General features: G+C 33.2%; 1 protein-coding gene across 1 annotated transcript in view; it reads right to left on the minus strand.

Moving 5' to 3' along the window:
- The window catches only part of LOC137645703 (coiled-coil domain-containing protein AGAP005037), a 1,132,788-nt gene that overhangs the window by 632,689 nt on the left and 480,099 nt on the right, over positions 1-20,000 (minus strand). The window contains exon 4 of the mRNA XM_068378564.1: positions 17,977-18,145. Coding sequence (XP_068234665.1) covers positions 17,977-18,145 — 169 coding nt within the window. The remainder of the gene's footprint in view (positions 1-17,976; positions 18,146-20,000) is intronic.

A 20,000-nucleotide genomic window follows, 5' to 3' on the forward strand; every position in this document is an offset into this window, starting at 1 on the left:
TATATATATATATATATATATATATATATATATATATATATATTTATATACAGATATGTATATATATATATATAGATATATATATATACATATATATATATATATATATATATATATATATATATATATATATATATATATATATATATGCGTGTGTGTGTGTGTGTGTGTGTGTGTATTACAATAGTGGTGTAAATGGGGAAGTCGTCATAAGAATAGAATATAATCGCGTTTGTGTAATCTCTTTGATCCCAAGAGCTTAGTTATAGCCAAGAGAACATTTGCCCTTAGGTCGTAAGTTCACATCCCTTGGGGCAGGTGAAAGACCTAATGCTGGTTCCACAATTAATTAAGGGATATTTTTTTAAATAGCTTTTACATATGATATGTATGATAATTACGAGTTTTATAGGTATATGAGAGTGAAAACAGTTATGTTGTCCACTAAAAGGGGATGTTCCTTCCAGAGTATCAATCACGATACTGATTTAAGTTACTGCAATTCTTTCCGATCAATTAATCATTCGGTTTAATAGTTTGGTTTTTATTTATATTTTTTTTTTTCAAAAGATTTCAAATATAACTTTTTGCCTCCTAATTAGCTGCAGATTGGTTTGGTAGAGTCACTGAGTATTTTGGTAGTAGAGAATGACAGTTATCCTTGTTCCTCATCTAGGTATAACAGGCATATCTCTTCAGCCCCCATTCAATTATTTTGTTACTCTAAACATCCAAGAGACTGACAGCCAATTACCTTCTCTAATATAAGCATATTTTCAGAGGAGAGCCTTTTCCTCTTTCCATCTTTCCTCTCCCTTGTTATTCATCAGATTCTGTATTTATTCAGATCTTCTCTCCAGCAACCACTATTTGCTCCCAAGTTAAGGATCTCCTCGCATTTTCTCTCTCATTTGGTATGAGTCATCTTCTTTAACTACTACGTAACCTATTCACCCAGTCCTTCGCTTTACTCCAATTCGACACCATTTCCTTATCCAAAATTTTATCTATTTTTTCTTCATCCTATATTCTCTTTCGTGTCTTAACTGCTGTAACTTTAACTGCAAAAACAATTCCCTGTTATTTTCTAGCTATTATTCTTGGATCATCCGCTGAAATACCGCCTAATAACCACATCTTTTTTGTTAGAGTTTTTTTCCCAATGTACAGTGTCATCAACCATGTCCATACTTAACAGGGCTTCCTACGTTACATTTTATCGTCATTTTTCATAGCTATTTTAAGCAATCTCATTTCAGCTGAATTCCTGAGGATTTTATAATTTCCTTGATCTTTTTATTGAGAATCGCCAGTAAGAAGCCAAAATGTTTTTTACTGGCGTGCACGCACACACATATGCATATATATATATATATATTTATATATATATATATATATATATATATATATATATGTGTGTGTGTGTGTGTGGTGTGTGTGTGTGTGTGTGTGTGTGTGTGCAAGTATATCACAGTACTGGTTTATATAAGGAAGCCACATAGCAATAGCATATAATCGCGTATTGTATTCGCTATGTAATCTCTTTGATCCCAAGAGCTTAGTTATAGCCAAGAGAGCATTTGCCCAAAGGTCGTGAGTTCACATCCCTTGGGGCAGGTGAAAGACCCAATGTTGGATCCACAATTAATTAAGGGATCTTTTTTTAAATAGCTTTTCCATATGGTATGTATGATAATTAAGAGTTTTATAGGTATATGAGAGTGAAAACATTTATGTTGTCCACTAAAAGGGGATGTTCCTTCCAGAGTATCAATATTTAAGTTATTGCAATTCTTTCCGATCAATTAATCATTTGGTATAATAGTTTGGTTTTTATTTACATTTTTTTTTCCAAAAGATTTCAAATACATCTCTTTGCCTCCTATTTCGCTGTACATTGGTTTGGTAGAGTCAATGGATATTTTGGAATCTCTTTATCTCCCATTCAATTATTTTGTTACTCTAAACATCCAAGAGACTGACAGCCAATTACCTTCTCTAATATAAGCATATTTTCAGAAGAGCGCCTTTTTCGTCTTTCCATCTTTCTTCTCCCTCGTTTTTCATCAGATTCTGTATTTATTCAGGTCTTCTCTTCAGCAACCACTGTTTGCCTTCCAAGTTAAGGATCTCCTCGCATATTCTTTTTCATTTGATATGAATCATCCCCTTTAACTACTACGTAACCTATACACACAGTCCTTCACTTCACTCCAATTCAACACCATTTCCTTATCCAAAATTTTATTCATTCTTTCCTTATCCTAACTTCTCTTTCGTGTCTTGACTTTTGTATCTTAGGTGCAAAAAGAATTTCCAGTTATTTTTCATCGATTATTCTTGGATCATCCGCTAAGATACCAACTTATAACCACAGCTTTTTGTTAGGATGTTTTTCCCAATGTATAGTGTCACCAACTATGTCCATTCTTAATGGGACTTTCTACGTTACATTTTATCGTTATTTTCCATAACTATTTTAAGCAATCTAATTCCAGCTGAATTCCCCGGGATTTTATCATATTCTTGAACTCTTTATTGAGAATCACCAGTCAGAAACCATACTGTTCTTTCTTACATACATACATACATACATATATATATATATATATATATATATATATATATATATATATATATATATATATATATATATATATATATATATATATTAGTAATTTGGGTTTTTATTAATATCTTTTTTCAACAGATTTCAAAGATATCTTTTTGACTCCTATTTCACTGCTGATTAATTTCGGTATAGTCACTGAATATTTTGGTAGTAGTGCATGATAGTTATCCTTGTTCATCATCTATACTCAATTTTTTTTATCGAGGTAGATTTACACTGACTCGCAGGGGTGCCCTTTTAGCTCGGAAAAGTTTCCTGGTCGCTGATTGGTTGGACGAGATAATTCTGACCAATCAGCGATCAGGAACCTTTTCCGAGCTTAAAGGGCACCCCTGCGAGTCGGTGCAAATCTGCCTCGAATAAAAAAAAATGAGTATAGGTACCACACGCATATCTTTTCAGATCCCATTCAATTATTTTGTTACTCTAAACATCCTAGAGACTGACAGCTAATTACCTTCTCTAATATAAGCATATTTTCAAAGGAGCGCCCTTTTCCTCTTTCCATCTTTCCTCTCCTCGTTTTTCATCAGATTCTGTATTTATTCAGGTCTTCTCTCCAGCAACCACTATTTGCCTCCCAAGTTAAGGATCTCTGGCATATTCTTTCTCATTAGATTTGAGTCATCTTCTTTAACTATTACGTAACCTATTCACCCAGTCCTTCGCTTTACTCCAACTCAACACCATTTCCTTATCCAAAATGTTATTTATTTTTTCTTCATCCTAAATTCTCTTCCGTATCTTAACTGTTGTGACCTTAGCTGCAAAAAACAATTCACGGATATTTTCAATCTATTATTTTTGGATCATCCGCTGATATACCATCTTATAACCACATCTTTTTTGTTAGAATTTTTCCCCAATGTATAGTGTCATCAACTATGTCCATTCTTAATAAGGCTTCCGACGTTACATTCTATAGTTATTTTCCATAACTTCCTCGAACTTTTTATTGAGAATCACCAGTCAGAAGCCAATTTTTTTTTTTACTGGTGTGCACGCACACGCGCGCACACACACACACACACACACACACACATATATATATATATATATATATATATATATATATATATATATATATATATATATATATATATATATATATATATATATATATATATATATATATATATATATATATGTGTGTGTGTGTGTGTGTGTGTGTATGTGTGTATGGGTGTGTAAGTGTATCACAGTATTGGTGTATATAGGGAAACCTCATAGCAATAGCTAATCGCGTCTTTTATTCACCATGTAATCTCTTTGATCCCAAGAGCTTAGCTATAGCCAAGAGAACATTTGCCCAAAGGTCGTAAGTTCACGTCCCTTGGGGCAGGTGAAAGACCCAATGTTGGATCCACAATTAATTAAAGGATCTTTTTTTACATACCTTATACATATGGTATGTATGATAACTAATAGATTTATAGTTTTATGAGAATGAAAACCTTTATGATGTCTATTAAAACGGGATGTTCCTTTCAGAGTATCAATCGCGATAGTGTTTTAAGTAGTTGCAATTCTTTCCGATCAATTAATCATTTGGTTTAATAGTTTGGGTTTTATCTATATTTTTTTCTATTTTCAAAAGATTTCAAATATATCTTTTGCCTCCTAATTAGCTGCAGATTGGTTTGGTAGAGTCACTGAGTATTTTGGTAGTAGAGCATGACAGTTATCCTTGTTCCTCATCTAGGTACAACAGGCATATCTCTTTATCTCCCATTCAATTATTTTGTTACTTTAAACATCCAAGAGACTGACAGCCAATTACCTTCTCTAATATAAACATATTTTCAGAGGACCGCCTTTTTCGTCTTTCCATCTTTTCTCTCCCTCGTCTTTCATCAGATTCTGTATTTATTCAGGTCTTCTCTTCAGCAACCACTATTTGCCTCCCAAGTTAAGGATCTCGCATTTTCTCTCTCATTTGATAGGAGTCATCTTCTTTAACTACTACGTAACCTATTCACCCGGTTCTTCACTTTACTCCAATTCAACAAAATTTCCTTAGTCTAAATTCTATTTATTCTTTCTTCATCCTAAATTTTATTCCGTGCTTCAACTGTTGTGACCTTAGCTGCAAAAACAGTTCCCCGATATTTTCCATCTATTATTTTTTGATCATCCGCTAATATACCATCTTATAACCAGAGCATTTTTCCTAGTATTTTTACTCAATGTATAGTGTCAACTATGTCCATATCACTAGGGCTTCCTACGTTACGTTTTATCGTTATTTTCAATAACAATTTTAAGCCATCTTATCCCAGGTAAATTAATAGGGACTTTATCATATTCTTGAACTTTTTAATGACACTCACCAGTCTAAAACCAAACTAAATATATTTTTACTGGCGAGCACGCACACGCACGAACGCACACACACACACACACACACACACACACACACACACACATATATATATATATATATATATATATATATATATATATATATATATATATATATATATATATATATATATGTATATATATATGTATATATATGTACATATATATATATATATATATATATATATATATATATATATATATATATATATATATATATATATATATATATATATATATGAGTAACACTAAGATAATGTTAAATGAAAATGAAAAGAGACAACAAATAAAAGTTATGGAGGAGCTTCTAAAGAGTGTTAATGGATATACGTTCATGGGACAGACAGTAAGTGTTTCCCCAGGACGCGAGCCCGATATTAAAAGAAGGACAAACATGGGATGGAGAATATTTGGTAAATAAAATGAGATTATGAAAATTAAGATGACACTTTCTCTAAAAAGAAAAATATTCAATGGCATGGTCCTACCAGTATTAAATTATGCATAAGAAGCTTGGAGCCTTCTAAAGCCTTAGAACATAAGCTAGTTACAACTCAACGAGCTATGGAAAGAACAAGGATGGGAATAACACTAAGAGACAGAAAAAAAAAGCGCCAGGGATACAAGAGCAAACTAAAGTAGAGGAAATTCTAACTACTTGTAAGAAAAAGAAATTGACATGGGTAGGACATATAATGAGAATGAGAGAAAACAAAGGAACATTAAGAACAGAATGGGTCTCAAGAGATTAAAAAAGCAGAGGAAGGAAAAGAAGACAATGGATCAACACACTAAGGAAGTTTCCGGGCGTGGACTGGCGCATTAAGACCATAAACAAATGCAAGTGTTATCATGCTCAATAGAAAAAATTTGTACCAAATTTGAGCTTTTGAAGTTGCAGTATTTGGAAAGATTGTTGTAATTAACAATTTGGTTGCAAGCGGGAAGAAACTTCTAGTCGACTGTCTAGTATTGAACCTTATGAAAGGCTCAAAATTAACTGCATAACTAGCGTTACATAATGGTTGGTACAGTCTTGGAAGATCTGACTACAAAAGACAGTCAGAATTATAAAAACTTTATATAATGCAGAAAGAGCTAACTGAATGATGGTGGCAGAGAATAATATAAAAATCAGGGATAAGGAATTTAATGGACATCAAGTTTTTGCCCAATAAGTTAAGAACGAGAGTCAGCTCCTGAATACCGGGCAGGAAAACAATATTTAACAATATGACAGCGTAAATTAATTTAAAGATTCCTTCAGAATGGGAAAGACTCCATAACCTTGAAAAACTTTTCCATTATACTATTTTTCTCTGCAATTGAAGAGTCTGACCAGATATAAATTTGTTTCTCTAAAGTGATTTCCAATCAAGAGTCACACACATATCTTAAAATGAGCTGAATGTTATCAAAGAAGCGCTGGTAATGAAAGGCTGCAGGTAGGGAGGATTAAATATTTGTGACCTACTCACAATTATACTTTGGGTTTTGTTAGGGTTGAACTTCATCCCCAACAATTTGTACTGTGCCCTCATTTTTTCTAGATCACTGTTAAGGCACTCAATCCCCACAGATGTAAAATCGGGAGAAAAGATTGATGAAAAGAGAAAAAACATAATTTTCTTAAGCAATGAGCTTGGTTGCAAGGGAAAAACACATGAGCAAGGAGCAAAGAGGACTACCCTGAAAAAAAATAGATGATACATCCCTGTAGTTACCATGATGTCCATCAAAAACTACCCTTGTCAATATATAGTTCAAGAAATTTATAATAATATTAAGTAATGCCTCACCAACTCTTATCTACTTGATTACCAAAACAAGATCTTCTTGATTAACACAGTGGAAAGCAGCACTAAAACCAAGACCAATCACACGAACTGCAAATGATAGGAGATCATAGGAAGAATATCACTAGCTCCAAGGCATTTGGCAGAAGAAAAAATATATATATAGCTAGACAGATTAATAGATTTACTCATCAATCAGTTTAAACCACCACCCTATCATCACTGAGTCAAGGATAACTCTATGCAGAGCTAACACTCCAACTGGTGCTTCGCGACTTATACGACTGCCCCATGGATTTTTTATGTTCGCTCCTCAAGAAATAGTCATCATATGCAGTGAGTGTAATGTAACACTATCTTATCCACCCAACATGTATATATTTTTTTCAACAGAGATTCATGTTTTGGTCAGAAAACTTTATCTGAGAATTTATCTGATTCCTGGTATTTTTCTGTTTTAAAGTGTTTCTAATCGATAAAATTTAAATATCTATTTATGATAAATAGATATTTAATTTCTAACTATTTTTTTATATCAATATAGATATATATACATATATATATATATACATTATATATATAACATATATATATATATAATATATATATATATATATATATATATACATATATATATATATATATATATATATATATATATATATATATATATATATATATATATATATATACATTCTCCTGATTTTATTACTTATTCGTGCTAGCTGTAAGAGTTAAGTTTAAGTTTAATTAATTGACCTGATAAATGTCCATCCTTTTAATAATAATAACCTATACACAAGGTTCATCACCTGTATGCGCCTCCCACTACTTGCCTCAATTCACCTATTTTTATGCACTTTCCTTCATCTATTCAACACTTTTGTACCCATCAATTACATTTCAAACTAGAGGGGCACTCAGTTGAGCGCAGACCCCCTCCGTGGTACCTTATTTCTCGACCTTGACCTTGACTTTTGATTCAAGTCAAGTGTTTATATGATATTCAGATCTAATATTACATGTATTAATTGGCGTGAATTTCCATACACTCCAATATAAACCAAGTTTGAAGTGTTTATGACAACGATGTCCAAACTTATGGCTGTTTACGTGAAATGGACATTTTGCTTAACTGTGACCTTGACCTTCCAAAATTTAATCATATCCAGCTTTTTACATAACAGTTAATCCCTGCAAGTTCCAGTACCTTACGGTTAAATTTGTGGCCAGGAAGCTATTCACGAACAAACATACAAACAGGGGCGAAAACATCACCTTCCAGCATCGTTGGTGGAGGTAATTATAAGTACAATTCTCAGTACCCTGTTAACCCTTTTCTCTTCATCTGGTGAATACCTCACAATACGTTTTCTATATTTCTAAATTGCCACCCTGTCATTACATCTCATTTCGCTTATAGTAAATCTCAATGACATCTCTTCATCCAACCAATTATTTACTCTGCTCTATTCCACTTGAACCTTACCCTAATTTAGATAAATCATACTCACACTTTCTAGTCACTCAGTTACGGCATTGCCATTATACACCAGAATCTAGCTGTTGACATTCCATTCTTTTGTATTATAATAGCTCTCTCTCAGTAACCAAGCAAACCCAATCAAATTTACAGTATTTTCCTATTTTGGGGGTCATTTATGATAGTATTTCTTCTATATTACATACGGGGATACGAAATAGTCACTGCTGAACTATTTTCTTTATCCTCTGAATTGTGGATGAAGCTCCAGTGCTTTAAAACTTCCATAGCATAGACAAGAATAATCATTCAGCCAACCCAGAACTTGATTCACATGACATAGTACCACTCCTTTCGAAAGACTTACTTTGAGACGCATTTAATGATTCTCCCTGCACGTATAGCTGTTTAAAACCGTTGTTTATTCTCCCTAATGGCCTTATTTACCTCTTCCATACAACTGCATTACTCGCAATGTCTTCCCCTCTCGGTTAATTCTTGCCTAAATATTCACCCTCTTATATGACTGACCGGAAACTTCTCTTCCACACTGCAACTGTACCTCCAATAACCTATGCTCTTGCTCCTCATCAACCTGTTTATTAACTCGTTTCTCCACCTACTATTTCTTTGAACTTCCTACGCTCTTTCTACACTCTTGCTATCGGAACAATCCCATCATGTAATTATGATAACTCAGCATCGGCACTTTACATTTTTGTTTGTTTAACTCTAGCCCAACAGTTCACCCATCCCCTTTGTTTACTTGTACGTTCTTCTCTCTTCCTTTGAATGCAACTCATTTGTCATAATTACATTTACAGTCCCATTTTTACGATTACGCCATCATCATACACCAAACTTTAAATTTTCTGTAATTAAATATTATGTATGTATGTATAAGTTTGTGTATACATATTTATGTGTAAGTGTACACACACAATTATACATATATATATATATATATATATATATATATATATATATATATATATATATATATATATATACATATATATATATATACATACAATATAGAGAGAGAGAGAGAGAGAGAGAGAGAGAGAGAGAGAGAGAGAGAGAGAGAGAGAGAGAGAGAGAGAGAGAGAGAGAGAGGAAATAGATTTTATTCTCAATGAAAAAGTTAATTTACTTAAAGATGTAAAGACGTAACAAGTTTAGACGAATTAAAATCAATCAACCATAGATGGTAAAAAGTGAAATTTGTCTAAATATAAGGAATGAAAGAGAAATGAAGAAATAAAATATCACTCCTGTATTAGGAGAAAAAATTGACGAATTTAGTTTAGCAATACACAATAAGTACTCCTAGCTACGAGATGAAATCGAATCAAGTAAAGAAGAAATTTAAAATTTGGAATGCTGTATTGGATGTCCCTTTTTATATCCATAGCGGTATTTTAATGATTTCCATAATGTAAAACTAAAAATCCTTATGATTTCTCAAAGTACAATTGATGCTAAATTTAGTAAATGATATCCCTTAAGAGGAATTCAGAAATAAGTACTTTTTAAACCTTTTAATGAATGGTTTATAGAAAAAAAAAAAAATCTAGTTTGGTAAATATTACAAATTTAAGTGAAGTCATTCAAAGTAGAAAAATAATTACATACTGCCTTGCTCACTAAAACGATGAAAATGTCAAACTTGATACAGATGATACTTCTTTCAAAACAAATACATTGATTTCAAAATATCTCATATGTTCAAAGTTTTAAAGGGTTCAACCCAGAGTGAAGGAAATGAATCGTATATGCGGTGCTGCTACTACAAAATCTCTCTCTCTCTCTCTCTCTCTCTCTCTCTCTCTCTCTCTCTCTCTCTCTCTCTCTCTCTCTCTCATAGCAGAAACATGAAAACTGTTGGCAGAGACAGAGAGAGATAAAAATAAGAATTTTCATCTTTAATACGTGACACTGGTTTTGTCCACTGAAATACCCAAACGAGACAGATCTGAAAATGCTTGGTCTAATAGTCAAAGGAATGAGAACCAAAGAATGCCTCTTTGTGAATACGAAACAGGAAATGGAAACAGAAATGAAAAGCATCACTTTAGAAGTACAAAGAAACATTTCCCCTGAAACCAAGCTAGCCTGAATCACTTCGAGTATTCCAATAATCAATTTGTAACATGGGCTCGTATGGACACACACACACACACACACATAAACACACACCTTTCATAACCCCGGACACTCCATGCCTCTATGGTAATTAAATGACCCAATACCTGAATATTGCAACTTTCCCATAACTTGTTAATCTCTTCGATGCTTTATTTGCTTTTTTCCAAACTATCACTTTCATTGACATCCTTACGTTCCTTTTACCAAGACCGTCGGATATATTCTCATAAAAAATCTAATTCTTACATGTTAGTTTGTATACATGTACATATATTTACGCAAACCGACAGACAAAGGCAGACCCACACATACGTCTCTCTCTCTCTCTCTCTCTCTCTCTCTCTCTCTCTCTCTCTCTCTCTCTCTCTCTCTCTCTCTCTCTCATAACGGAAATATGAAAAATGTTGGAAGAGATAGAGATAAGAATAAGAATAAACCATCTTCGATACGTAATACTGGTCTTACACTGAAATACCCAAACGAGACAGATATGAAAATGCTTTGTCTAATAGTCACGGGAATGAGAACCAAAGAATGCCTCTTTGTGAATACGTAACAGGAAATGAAAATCATTACTATAGAAGTACAAAGAAACCTTTCCCCTGTAAAAAAAAAGAAAGTCTGAATCACTTCGAGAATACAAATAATCAATATGTACCATGTGCTCGTATAAACATACATACACACACACACACACACAAACACTCACACACATACACACACAACTTTCATAACCCCGGACACTCTATGCCTCTTTGGTAATTCAATGACCCAATACCTGAATATTGCAACTTGCCCATAAACTCGTTAATCTTTTCGGTGCTTTATTTGTTTCTTTCCCAACTACCACCTTCATTGACATACTTTCGTTTCTTTTACTAAGACCGTCGGATATATTCTCATAAAAAATCTAATTCCTACACGTTAGTTCGTAAACATGTAAAAATTTAAGCAAATCGACAGACTGAGACAGACACACACACACACGTGTATATATAGATTTGACTGATTGCAATAATTACAGAGGAATCACACTTACGTCAGTTGTCATGAAAATATAGCATGCTTATTCTACAGAGGCTACAGAGAAAGATTGATGAAAAGCTGAGAGATGTACCAGCAGAATTTAGAAAAGGTAGAAGTTGTACTGACCAAATATCCATTTTAAGACATGTTGTACAGCCATGTGTAGAATATAGGAATCCACTCTAGATGGCATTTGTGAACTATGAAACTGCTTTTGATAGTGTGCACTGGCCAATTTTGTGGAGACCCCTGCGTTACTATGGAGTTCCTCTTAATCATGTAAATTTGATTAAGTCTGCTCTTGAGCATAGTAAGTGTAAAGTTAATGTCAGTGGAATCCTATCAAATGAATTTCCAGTGAAAAATGGAATACTCCAAGGGAATGTATTGTCACCTATGTTGTTTATCCCCCTCATGGATTTTGTAATGCATAGAACATTTGGAGATGGTGAAGAAGGATTGGACTGGATTGGTTATAGCAAATTACCTGACCTAGAGAATGCTGATGACGCTATCCTTATTAGCAGAACACCACAGGATTTGCAATGCTTGCTTACGAGATTGCATGAAATATCTCAGGAGGTTGGGCTCAAGATAAGTAGAAGAAAGACAGAGATGATGAGAAAGGAATGTGCAATGGAAGATAAAATATCATTGGAGGGAGAAAGGATTGATGAGGTAGAATCATTGAAATATTTAGGAACTATGATCTCTAATACAAGGTCTTTAAAATTGGAGTTCAATGAAAGATTGAAAAAAGAAAATTAGACAATGGCTAGGTTAAATAAAATTTGGATATCAAATCGCCTGAAATTACACATAAAAATCATTCTATATATCAGTTTATCGAGATAGGTGTTACTGTATGAACATGAGTCATGGTATGACAATGAAATAATATCCAACAGATTTTGTAGATTTGAGAACAAAGCACTGAGAAGAATATTGGGAGTTAAATGGCAGGACAGGATTAGAAATGAAACTACATGAGAGATTAATAGTGCCATATGTGGATAAGATCATATTGAGGGGCAGCTGGAGATGGTTTAGTCATGCTCTACGCACTCCCCAAGAGAGAATAGTTCACCAATCTTTAAACTGGGCTCCTCCAGGCACTAGAAGAGTTGGAAGACCCAGACCTACATGGTTAAGGATTATGAATCGTGAAAAAGGAGAGGACGATTGGAGAAGTATTGATTTAAAAGCTCAAGATAGAGATGACTGGCGAAATGTAACTGAGGCCCTTTGCATCAATAGGCGTAGAAAGAAGATGCTGAAGATGATGATGATGATATATATATATATATATATATATATATATATATATATATATATATATATATATATATATATATATATATATATTGTATATTTATATATGTATATATACTGTATATATATATATATATATATATATATGTGTGTGTGTGTGTGTGTGTGTGTGTGTGTGTGTGCGGTGCACGTGTGCCTGTGTTCTTGTATGCGCATATATGTCCACGTATTATAAATATCTCTCAACGAAATTTCCATTGGTCTGTCCAATACAAGTTTTCTTCAGTATCAGTCCATATATTTCTCCGCTTGAATTTCCTCAAGTTATTCAAAAAGAGGTAGCAATCATAAATTCATGAAGCTGGTGGTAACTTTTCACCGAGTTCACTAGTACTAATGATGATGAAAATAATGGTAATTAAAATTAGGATAATTGTTCTCGTGGTTATTAAAGAGAAATAGAGCAAAAGTAGGCGTGAAGAATTCAAGAAATCTCTTGACTATTTATCTTTTAAAAAGAATATCGAATCCTTACATTTTTACACTTTTTATTGATTATAATCAGTCAAAAGACTTCTTGGAGTCTCGAGTGTTTTTTTCTCCTTTTCGAGTATATTGATAATTTCTTTTAAAGTCTTAACCGCCCCCCCCTTCTCTCTCTCTCTCTCTCTCTCTCTCTCTCTCTCTCTCTCTCTCTCTCTCTCTCTCTCTCTCCCCACAGACAAGCATATATATCATGTGTGTGGATATATATACACACAAGCATATATATATATATATATATATATATATATATATATATATATATATGTATATATATTTATATATATATATATATATATATATATATATATATATATATATTATATATATATATATATATATATATATATATATATATATATATATATATATATATATATATATATATATATATATATATATATATATATAATACCTATCACATGAGTGCTTCCATAAGTTAAGTATTTATCTTTGTTTTGGTTATGATTTGGCGATATCCTGCTAATCAATTGTTTGTTTGTTTTTCATCATCATTTATCTTGGCTGAATGTAGCTCTGCCTTTAATGTTGACTCATTCGAAGGTCCCAAAGTAATTCCACCTAATGTGATATTAGAATCTCCAAGCATTGTCTTTCCGGCTCAGGTGGTGCTTACTTATTTACAGGGCTTTAGGAAAGATCAGACTGATAGATTTTAACCCTTTTTTGACACGAAGCAATTAAATTGAATTATCCATCATGAAGGCTCCTTGAGATAATGATATTTAGGTAAAAGCTAAAATGAAGACAAAGTTATATGAAACACGTGCACATTTTCATTATCTTAAGCAACGCTCCACTCTTGACTGGTAGAAAGTATATACGTATACATATAAAAATTATTGCTTGTCAATTATAATCTTTCTTCTAATAATATCTAGGTTTACTAGAATTATGGTATCATTTCTAAATATAAGTACTTTAAGATTACTTCACTATAAAATGCGCTTCCACTTATTGATATCTAAGTCCGTTTCCCAGCCTTTTGAAATTTTTATCTACTCTAGATTTTCCTAATATCATATCAAAGGCTGATATAAAGGCAGCCAAGAGATTTATTTACATAAATCTCTCTCACTAATTGGTTTTCTTTCCACAAGATAGAAAAATGTACGCCAAAGGAGATTTAATGAGAAATAGAAATATTACTTTTACTCTGCCAGAAAAAAAAAGAGTAAAAATTTGGCGTTTCTGATTACCATGTATTATATTTGAGAATACTAGATAAAGTTTAACAACAAAAACTTGAAGTTAATAATTGCTATCTGTATTTATCAGTTCAAAGGTTCAAATATTTCAGTAGTTTGTGATGGTTTCTAAGGATAAGTACATTAACCAATGAACTTATACACAAAAGACACATGATTATGAAGCTAAAGGAAATATAACGTTGAGTTAACTTTGAACATAAAGTTTAGAATTAGTCACTCAGTTGCTTTGAACTAGCAAAGGAATAAAACAAGTTTTTACTATTCACTGAAGAGGTGCGGATCATTTACTTTTCCTTTTACAATAATAAACAAGTATGTGATAATGTAAAAGGAAATAGATGATAAGTACAGATTATATCACTAGTGTTTTTTGGATAAGACTTGTAAGATATTCTACGTCACCTGACCTTATAAAAAAAAAGATAAAATGGCAAAATCATAATGTCAGAGGTAAGGCAGGCAACACATCCTTACAAAGAAACTTATAAGCAAGGGTCAAGACTAATAAAATTCATAAACCAAGTTTGTCTCTAAATAAACAAGGATTTTACACGTCTCGAGTCTTTAAAAACTTAAAGCCAGGCCTACTTTCAGTAAAATCGTTTGGGGAGTAATTGCAGGATGATTTCATCGAAGAGCAATAGAATCAGATCAATTTAGTGGCCGATGTGGTAACGTCCCTGACTGGTGAACGCCAGACTGAGGTTCGAGTCCCGCTCAAACTCGTTAGTTCCTTTTATCGCTGCAACCTCACCATCCTTATGAGCTGAGGATGGAGGGCTTGGGGGAGCCTATAGGACTATCTGCTGAGTCATCAGCAGCCATTGCCAGGCCCTCCTTGGTCCTAGCTTGGGTGGAGAGGGGCTTGGGCGCTGGTCATATGTGTATGCATGGTCAGTCTGTAAGGCATTGTCACTGTCTCTTGCCTCTGCCATTCATGAGTGGCCTTTAAACCTTTAAGGTTCATTGTACAAAGCTCGAGAGTCCCTTGTTTTCAAACTGAATAGATGATAGTAGGTTTGTCTTTTATTAGCATCGTCATTGAATTCTTGAGTAATGGATGAGAAATGTTGGTGAGCGCCTAAGTGTCTATAGAATGCAATATCTGATGTTGCTCAGGGTAGTGTTCATGGCCATTATCTTTTTCATATTACATATGAGTAATGTTAGATTTGACCCGAAAAGCAAGTTTGTTGCATATGCCGATGATGCTACTCTGGCTGCATTAATTTTATCTCCTGGATGTAGATCTGTAGTTGCTAAATCCCTTAATAGAGATCCATTTGAAATTAGTTAATGCTACAAATTACGGAGATGAACTTGAGCCTTAACAAAACTCAGTGTGATTTAAAGTACCGTAAGTCACGGTCAGTGGTTCTTGGACATCCAAAGATTATCACTTAAAATGTCTCTTTAATTGTATCCAAATAAAATTTAGGTGTGACTCATAATTGGATATTTACTTTTGAGAAACATCCAGTCTGTTTTATCTAATTGCGTGAAAATGGCATATAGAGATATATTTTCAAGATTTTTAGTGATTATTTCTTTCCTGAGGAAATGTTTCAATCTTTTCATTAGCTATATTTGCATACTGATCACACGTCTGATCTTCAGCCACTGATTCTAAACTTAATTTGTTGGACAAAAAGTACTGCCTGTTCATGATCTAGAAAATAATACATAGCACCATAAATCCGTTAATACTTTGTGTATGTTGCATTGATACATAACATTTTTCATAATTTGCATTCATACTTTCCTAGTGCTGTCTTCTCCATAATAAGACTATGTACTATACAATACTCTTGAAGTATATTCCATCTGGGATTGTGGAATGATCTTCATAATCTGATAATTTGATCGTTAGAACTTCAGAAGCTCAAAATTGTTGCATACAGTTTTCTAAAAAAACAGGATTCCTTGAGTCTCGTATCACATATGCCCTATCTACTTGACGTTTGTTACTGGTCATAATATGCTTTTATAATTTCTTTATGCTTTATTCTGTATAGTTTATTTGTCACTTCTCTATTTCCTTTAAGCACTGGGTTGCTTCACCTGTGGGAGCCCATGCTCTTGCAGCATTCTGCTTTTACAGTCGGGGCTCTAGCTTGAATAATAATAATAATAATAATAATAATAATAATAATAATAATAATAATAATAATAATAATAATAATAATCTCACTTTTGGAAGTATATTAAAGTTTTTCCGTCCTTTCATAAAAATACAATTGCTTCAGTGTTATATGTTACTTAATACTTAGTTTCTAAATAGTCAAATGACATTCTGAATTTGATTCAATCCAATCCAGGATACATCAAATAGCATATTACAAAATTTATCTAAGCAAGTACAAAAAACGAACTTGAACAGATAATGACTTTTATTCATGGGAAACCCTGTTTAAAAGAAATTAGTCTAAATGATTTCATTTCATCTTAACCCTATTGTAAATTAGTAATAACTTGCCTTGTGAATTTCCCTGAAAATTTACTCACTACTTTGAAGATAAGTAGATTAAAGAATTAAACAATTTGTCTACAGCAGAATAATAACATAGAATCAAATGAAATGTCTAAAGGTTCTTTATGATATATGGCTAAATAATTGAGGAATAATTGAACAGCAAATTATAAGCGTCATGTATAAAAAAAAAACTCAAAAAGCATTAATGATGGAAACTGAGTCTATTACTCTAGTTGGCGAATGAAATTAGGATATGGCATAAAACGCAGCAGTTATTCGAGTTAAAAAGAAAAAAAAAGGAGGCATGATATCTTGATGATGAATGAATAATTCAGAAGTGTTTGTACAAAAAAGGAAAAGAAGACTTATACACAGTTGAAAAGCTGTCCAGAGAGGTATTGATAAGAAAAGGGCCCTAATGTGCAGAATAGATACAGAGAGGGATGGCGTAATGTGTGGGGGGTGGGGGCAATATAGTGGATTTTTTTATGAGGGGCTCATCCAAGATTTAGCAGCTAATGTAAAAACTGTCTTAAAGTTGGACTATTTGGTCAAAGGTTAGGCGCATGCTAATAACTGGTTGATGACTGCAAAAGCATGTAATCGTAAAAACCCTCTGCCAAATTATAAACCATGCATGATGTAATTAGAGGCAACCGACCCTTTAATTTAAGGATAACGGTGGGAAAGAAGAAGTATGAATGTGGCAGTTACCTGGTGTGTGTGTGTGTGTGTGTGTGTGTTTTTTTTTTTTTTTTTTGGGGGGGGAGAGGGGGTTGTTACCGGCATTTAGGGAAAACATCTGAATGTTAGATATTACATGAATACATATATGAATGGATGTTTCCTTGTCTCTGAAATATTTTATAACATTTGAACATACAAACAAACACTTGCAACAGGTTTTAAGTACGTGCATAAGCATAAACATGCATTGAAATACCTTATAAGCTAAACGACCATTTGGTACAACGACAAAACCAATATAAAAAGAATGGAGATGTACTTACCGAAATGACGACTATCGATTGTTTTGGAGGAGGACTGTCGTGAGAGGGGGAGCGAGGACCTCTGCTTGCCTCCTCTCCGAAACCCGGTGGACGACGTCTCCGCCTCCGACATGATGCCTGGGTCATCATCGAACACCGCCGAGGGAGGGGAGTAGCCGTAGCCCTTCCCCTGCAGAGGGAGAAAAGAAAGGGAAGACAGGGTGTCATTTGATTTCAATGATGAAAACATAAAGAGATGAAGATGAAAAAAAAGGGGTTTGCTCTGACACACATTTCCTTTTCATTACAGCACTGATGGGTGAAGATGGAGAAAGAAGTCGTGAATGGTTCCTGAAGGTTTCTGGTGAAATAGTGTGATCGAGATGCATCAGAATGGCAGATGTTTGTGTGTGTGTGTGTATGTGTGTGTGTGTGTGTGTGTGTGTGTGTGTGTGTGTGTGTGTGTGTGTGTGTGTGTGGGAGCCACGAGTTGATAATCTTTAAAGATTTCATTTGTTACCAACGATTTTTACCCTCTGCTTTGTCTAGTGTAAAATTAATGTTTTCTTGGTGTTAAATGTATTAATTTACCCTATTTTGGGTGCAATATAATATTATGTCTATAAATTATTTGTTAAAACATGCAATATAATTCATTATCTAAATATCAAAACATTATACATTTCAGGAAACTAAACAGTATTAAAGTTTTTTATTACTTTTCATTCTTTTCAAACTAGAAGGTATTATTTGCATTTTTAATTTGTATCTTGCATAGTAGGTCTTCTATTACAAACACGATTTCTCTACATTTATGCAACAAATTAATACCTATATAAATGCAGGTTGAACATACATTGATGATATTTAACCTTGAACCAGCAACTCTCTTTTTTGAGGGTTGAAGCTTTGGTGTTTGGCAATGCCGTATTAAAAAAAAAAGTATATACATAAACTCAAATTTACAAAAAGATATATATTTAAACTGCGTATTACTACCTAACTTCCACGCATAAGGGTTTTCCAAATTATCTTTATTTAAAAAATATAATTTCTCAACTGAATCTTTAGGTAAAAATTATGTTGATTTCCAAAGCTTTACCCTCCAAGGGCTTATTTTCCTACATTCCCTCATTTTCCAAATATGCCTTGGCGCTTTATTCTGGACAAGACTGATTTGCAAGATAAGAGCCTTTTCGGCTTATTTCATTTCGCTTGCAGATATGAGATGATAAAGATCACACTGACTTGGTCTTATCTAATCTACCAATCCTCTTTACTGGGCGGTACCTTTTCATCATTTTTACTTCTATATAATATTCATTCTAGCAGTAATAAACTGGTTAGAATAATAAATGTAACGAGTGATGAATGAAAAAGGAACGGAATTACCCCGTATAAGCTTATGGAAGTTAGTTAATGCATATTTGCTTTTGGTTACAGATAACTATTTCAATCAGAGAAGCAAGAACCCCTTAAGTTGCATTTGTTTAAATAATGAACAAAACTACAAATAAGAAAGGTTGTTAGTTATCTTACAATCATTTAAAAAATGTTTGCTCGCTGGTAAAATTGCAGATATATACAGAATATTATTAACTTATGTATTCTGCAGTCTTCTGCAAAGTTTTTCTTTTTAGAATACAGATGGAAATCAGATTACAAATGAGACAATGTTTCAGAGATAAAAAATAGAAACGCTAGTAAAATGCTTGAATAAAGTGCAACTCTGGATAGGTAATTTGATAGCAGGACGAACTGTTAAAAAAATACGCAAATGAAAGAGGAAAGAATAGGAAATTAATGGGAATGGAAAGGGTTGGAAAACAAAGAGGAATTGAATATTTTGAGCCATATAAAAACATCGAAAGAAAAGCTTAGAATATGCTAAAATGAAGCTTATGAGCTCTACTTAAAGCAACATTTTCCGGCCCAAGTATGGCTCTGCATAGTAGAGACTCAGCTAATGCAATTGAAAATGGGAATATCGAAAGAGGATAGGAAATAGATAACTCATCTTCTAAATAGATATGACGCCCTTGAAA

This window comes from Palaemon carinicauda, chromosome 8 (genome assembly GCF_036898095.1).
Source record: "Palaemon carinicauda isolate YSFRI2023 chromosome 8, ASM3689809v2, whole genome shotgun sequence".
In the NCBI taxonomy this organism is placed as follows: Eukaryota; Metazoa; Arthropoda; class Malacostraca; order Decapoda; family Palaemonidae; genus Palaemon; species Palaemon carinicauda.